General features: G+C 31.0%; 1 protein-coding gene across 1 annotated transcript; it reads right to left on the bottom strand.

The window, feature by feature from the left end:
- Positions 1-1,352: 1,352 nt before the first annotated feature.
- LOC139086525 (uncharacterized) lies at positions 1,353-5,663 on the bottom strand. Its single transcript, XM_070634990.1, has 3 exons — positions 5,528-5,663; positions 2,302-2,473; positions 1,353-2,184 (listed from the first exon to the last, which is right to left on the bottom strand). The coding sequence occupies exons 1-3, from the start codon at positions 5,661-5,663 to the stop codon at positions 1,353-1,355; spliced, it is 1,140 nt and encodes a 379-aa protein (XP_070491091.1).
- Positions 5,664-6,168: the final 505 nt, after the last annotated feature.

Genomic DNA, 6,168 nt, shown 5'->3' with positions numbered 1-6,168 from the left:
TTCTTTTTTTGTGAAAAATTTAAATGCTGCAAATTTCTTTTTTTTTAATAAAAAATTGACAAAAAAACAAAATTCTTTTAATTTTTTTTTTTTGATAATTTTATTAATCTATAAATGCATAAAAAATATATAAACTTCTCATTTTTCATTATCATTTTATCCAATGAGTTGAATATTTCAGTCACAAAAAAAGCATAATATCCTTAAAAGATGTACAAATATTTGTAAAAATTAAGGGTGTGGATCGACATGTATTTGTAATGTCATTTACCCTGACACTGCTTGATGTTAACATCAAAAAAATATCATAAAAATCACTAATCTTAATGAAAATATTTTACAAACTAAAATTGTGGTTGACAAACTCTCATTAAAGTTATCAAAAAGTGCTGATGACTTTCAATTAGTCAATCTCAGCTTGATTTTTTGTAATAAAAAATCCTTTCTACCTCCGTCTACATTCAACAGATTTTTCCCACTAAAAATATAATTAATTATTAAGAAATTTTCCTTCTGCCTAATCGTTTTTAACATTTTGGATTATTATTATTAAAATTTTTGGCTCATTCACACAACCGAACAAGCTTTTTAAGAGCGGAGTGTGAATGATTCAACATATTGTAATGAGAATTATAGTAAAAGTAAGAATAAGTATCATTAAAAATTAACTATCGAATTATAAAACTTTTCTAGTCATCTGGAGGATTTCTAGATTCTTTTTTTTTGGTTCTACTTTGTACAATAAAGTTAAATTGGAATTAAAATTAAGGAAGGTGTGAGGAATTTTGAGAGATTTTCAAAGATTTCAAATTTCGAAAAATAGATTTGAATTTCGAAATTGAAAACTCGAATTTCGAAAGTTAAATCTCGAATTTCGAAAGTTAAATCTCGAATTTCGATAGTGAAATTTGTTTTTCGAAAGTGAATATTTGAATTTCGAATCTAAAATTTTTAAATTTCAAAAGTGAAATTTAAATTTGAAAACGAAATTGGAATTTAGAAAGTGAAAATTTGAACTTCGAAAGTGAAATTTGAATTTCGAAAGTAAAATTTGAATTTCGAAAGTTAAATTCAAATTTAGAAATTGAAATTTGAACTTTAAAATTGAAATTTAATGTGAAATTCGATTTTTGAAAGTGAAATTCGAATTTTAATTAACTTTAAATGTAAAAATGCGGATTTCGAAAATTAAATTTGAATTTCGAAAGTGAAAAATTGAATTACGAAAATAAACCTTTTGGATTTCGAAAGTAAAATTCCTGAATTTCGAAAGCTTAATCTCAAATTTCCTCCACCACACCTTAACAAAACAATAAAAAAAACTTAAATCCACAAAAAATAGTAAAAAATTCTTAATAAGAAGCTGTCATTTGTGGCTCACTAAATTTCCAATTTACACCAACAGATGGTAATTGTATCGATTGGCTACTACTCACAACATCACTCTCATCACTAAAACATTTCTTCTCATCATCATCATCAAATGATTGAATTTTAATCGGCGATAATTGCTTTATTTCCAGTGACTGATCATTATCAAAAAATTGTAACGATTTACTACTATTGATACCGTCAATGAGAGGAAATGAGGCATCAAAATCGGAACCGTTAAAGTTCAAATTAAAATCGCCATTGAAAATATAATCGCTGCTTGATGGCGAACAATCAAAATTACTGATGGACGTTGGTGTTGATAATGGTGGTGGTGTTGTGAGACATGTGTTGATTGTGCTGTATGCATATGAATTTTGAATTGGCTCTTGCTGCTGTGCCTGTTGTGTAAAGCCATAGTCTTTTTGATAATAATCAGTCATCATAACATTATTATTATTATTAATACTGTAGATTTGATGATGATAATTGTATGCTGATGTTGGATAATGTGAGACTGTATAAGGATAAGACGTGAATTGAGCTACATTATTTTGATTTGGTGGCGTAATGTTCCCTTCACTTTTAACTACACTTGTTGATGGATAATATTGTGAATGTGACATTAATCTCTTGACTATTTTTTGATGACATTCGTCCTGTTTTGGTGTATCTTGTTGATGTTTTGGTGATTTTAAAATTTGCTGATTGTTGATACTGTCTGATGATGAGACTGGCGATGATGGTGATGATTTGTTGACGGATTTAACGTTGCTTGTGTCTTTTTTGTGCTTCATGCGACGGTTTTGGAACCTGAAATTGGAGATTGAGGTTAGAAATTGATTGAATTTTGATGGGATTCGAACTTGAAGTCGAGCAGACTTTAGTATGAAGTTGAACAATTTTAAGGATTCGAACCTAGACACTTACCAAATTTTAATCTGTCTTTCAGTCAATTGAAGACGGTTGGCTAGGTCAATACGACGTGGTCTGCACAAATATTTGTTAATGTTAAATTCCTTTTCGAGTTCGATCAACTGAACGCTAGTGTAAGCTGTTCTGGATCTCTTGTGATGTCCGATGATGTCAACCATTTTAGATTCTGAAAGGAAAAAAAATAGAAGAATTTGATTACAAAATATCCAATTTACAATTTATTTCCAACTTTAAATCCTCGCATTTTCTTTATCTTCTTTATTCCTCAACATTTCATCCAACCGACAGTGATGAGACAGATTTCTTTCCCAATATCTCCATCTTTCTCATCCTCAAAAGTTTTTTTTCTGTTTCCTGTTCTTCGTTTCCTTTTTTCATGCAAAAATAGCGACTAGATATACATATTTTTTTTCCGATTGAAAGATATTGTGGGATGCGGAAACAGAAGAGCGATGGAAAAAACTTCAGTTTGATACTCAACAAGAGATGAAAAAAATTTAAATTTCAAATATTTCACAATTTTTTCTGCATTTTTTGCGTATTTTTTATCACAATGTATCTTGCCATTTCTATCGAAAGGAAACAAGTGCGTTAGGAGGGGATTGTTTGGAGGTTTTGTGATTTGGGGCTTATGGGGAGTTCTAAAGAGTGGTATAGATGCCCTATTGGGTACTTTTGAGCCTCTAGGTCGCAAGGTAGACGAGAAAACATTAAAAGGACTTAAAAGTGACTTAATGGCAATACTAAGGTCGATTTTGATGGATAAAAATGAAATTAGAAGCAGCAAGCCATTCATGTCCGTGATTTTTAATGAAATTTGAGGTTAGGAACCTTTTTGGATGTTCATTCAACTTTACAGGATTGACAAGAAAATTCTGAGTTTGGGTGATAAACTAGACTAAATTCATTTTCTATGAAGCCTTACGACCCCACACACACCCCAACTGAGGCAGGGAACCAAGCTAGTAACTAGCCTTAAACCAAACTAGCTAAGCACATCACATTCCAATCGCACGACCCCCCAAACAGCTCGCTTTGACTTTTTTTTTCTTCTCTCTATTCCATCCAACTCAGAATTAGAATAAAAAGAAGCCAGAGAAAAAAAGCTATTAAATTAAGGATTTATGGGAATTTACGGATGCTGAACGACAAACACCGTACATAAGAAAAGAAGAAACAAAATTTGAATAAAAATATGTTAAATGCAAATATTTATGCTAAATAATGGCGTATCAATATAGTGAATGTGGGGGTTGGTGTATGCATATTACACACTGCCTTTCATGCCTCAATGGCGATGTGAAAGATTTATTTAGAAAATATTTCATTTTTTAGCAATCATATATGATACAACTGATGGTATTGATGGGAGCTTTGTTGTGTGATTTTTGAGATTTATTAAATTAAGAATTTGAAGGAAGTTAGAGGAAATGGTGAAGAATTGTGGATGTATGGGTGGATTTGGTGGGGGTATGGAGTGACGGGCGTCAGTATCTTTGGTATCTGATCTAAAACTAGGTCATATTATGGAGATTACTGGAACTTTTGTGGAGATATTTGGTGATTTTAATTCAATTCTGAATTAAGTTCCTTACTTCCTTTGTTAAGGCTCTTAGCATTTGGTTTGAGGATGGCGGCTTGCTAGGCCAATGCACCCTGTGTTAACCAGAGCCTTGTTTGACTCCTCCCCAAATTGAGGTTAGGATTCACGGTCTTCACCGCAAGAAATTGAGGTTGGGACTTGGTGTGGCTTGTCTAAATCCAGTACGTGACTGCATATGTTCCTCATTCACACACTTCACGACAAGACCTGTTTCCTGGACTAAGTTGCATCTCAAATACTCCTAAAAACCCCCAAATACCCTTAAATACCCCTAAAGACCCTCAAATAACCTCCAAAATTCACATCAAAAATCACCAAACCTGTCAACCAAAAAAAGTCCAATAAATCCCAATTTAAATCCCATCACCCATTAAATAAAAAGATCACAGCCTCATCTCAGCAATATTTCCCACAGAAAATAAGAAGTCAAGCCTCAAAAAAAAAAAATGAAACTTTCTAAGCCATTTTTGCCATCAATTCTTTTTTGTTCACCTCATAAGCCATACACAGTATTTATTTATTTCCATACATCCAAAATTGATATGAGATAAAAAAAAAATAATCCCTCACATTGCCTGTCGACATTCATCTCTCTATCTACTATGGATCATGTGTGTGTAAGCAACATATTGAAATTTTTATGCTATAACCGCATAATGTTTTAATATGTTATAGCTGAATATATACACATGTGATGTAATATAACTTTTTTTATTATTTATTTCTTATATGTAATGTATTTTTTTTTTTGTGCTGCTCCCGAGGACTTTGATTTAATATCTATCCATCTCAATGTTTGCTGTTGCTGCTGTGCCAAAGACATGCCAGTGATGATCTCAATTTTCTTATTTTTTTTTTGCATGGCTTTTTTTGCTTCTTTTCTTTTTGGTGGTGGAAGATTGGAGGTATTGAGAGATTTGGAGGAGTTAAAGGGAGTGCAGATTGGGTGCTGGATATGTTATAGGTGTGTTTTGAGGTTATGTAAGGGCTTGGCACTCATGAATTGTATGTTAAGGTGCTAAGTTCGTATAAGGACTGCCCTGAATGCTTATTGAATAAGAAAGTCATAAAATCCGGTCCAGAGCGGCATCTAGAGTCGGATTTCATCAAATAAGACTCGAAGCCAGAGTCATGCCAGATTTATGGCGGACTTCTAGCCATATTCAAGCCATATAACTTCTAGGCTATGTAAATATTGAAATATGGACAGTTAAAATTGCTTATTGCCTTTTTTGCAAGAATCTGACTCAAAATGGGATACCCCATCAAAAAAATGCGCTCTAACCACCTTATACCTCAAAAATTTCCTTACTTTCAAAAAAACTCTTTTCTTTTCGCGAAATGTGAAAAAAATTGGCTTTTATTAAATATAAATTTCATCTTATTCTTTTATGTGGTATGTCTTTCTCATTCAGCAGTAGCTTAGATATGAAATAAGATTGAATAAAAGGGAGATTTAAGTCACACACGGAAGCGAGGAGGCAACAAAGGAGATATATAATATTATTAAAGTCAATTTATCATCATTTTTTGAAATATTTCTTGTGTTTGTTGGAAAGGAAGATGGATATAGTCGATGCGGTCAATGAAACATTTTTCTTTTGTTGTTGTACTTACCATTTTTAAGTATAACAGCGGCAGTAGCAGTGTTATTGTTGTTTGAGCGATCATCATCTGTTGCTGGATTCCAATATTTTAATGATACACTTGTTGAATTTGTTAATTTATCAATTGCTGGAAGATTTGTGACCATTATGTCGTATCCGTATGATTGGGTGTCTAGGGATGTGATTTGGTTGTCGAGCATCATGATTTGGTGGGGATTTTTGGTGAATTTTTGAATTATTTTGATGAAATTTCAATTTTTTTTGAAGATTTTTTGATTTTTAAAATCAATTTTTAATTGTTTTTATTTTTTTAATTTCAATTTTAAATGTTTTTCAAATTCAAATTTCAATTTTCAAATTCAAATTTCAATTTTTAAATTAAATTCCAATTTTTCAACTTATTTTAAATTATTTGAATTCAATTTCAATTTTTTAAATTTAATTTTTAACTTTTTATTCAATTTTTCAAACTTAATTGTCGATTTTTCCAACTTTTTAAATATTTTTTGAATTTTTAAAATTCTTTATTTCAATTTTTAGTCCAATTTGTGTCAATTTCTTATTTCCAATTCTTTTCAAACTTTCTCAAAATTCTTTAAAACTTGTTTATAAACTTTCTCAATTTTATTTTCATATTTTTTATGAAATATT

The sequence above is a fragment of the Chironomus tepperi genome, unplaced genomic scaffold (assembly GCF_022539635.2).
Source record: "Chironomus tepperi strain 1889 unplaced genomic scaffold, CSIRO-AGI_Ctep_v1 contig_85, whole genome shotgun sequence".
Classification (NCBI taxonomy): Eukaryota; Metazoa; Arthropoda; class Insecta; order Diptera; family Chironomidae; genus Chironomus; species Chironomus tepperi.
This window is presented reverse-complemented; position numbering and strand designations above follow the sequence as displayed.

Bases quoted from the DNA above. Each gene is read 5' to 3' on its own strand.
- LOC139086525 (XM_070634990.1), bottom strand. From the start codon at position 5,663: ATGGTCACAAATCTTCCAGCAATTGATAAATTAACAAATTCAACAAGT. The intron at 2,474-5,527 runs GTAAGTACAACA...TTTTCCTTTCAG, and splicing joins CGCTGTTATACTTAAAAATG to AATCTAAAATGGTTGACATC. The intron at 2,185-2,301 runs GTAAGTGTCTAG...CTCCAATTTCAG, and splicing joins GAAAGACAGATTAAAATTTG to GTTCCAAAACCGTCGCATGA.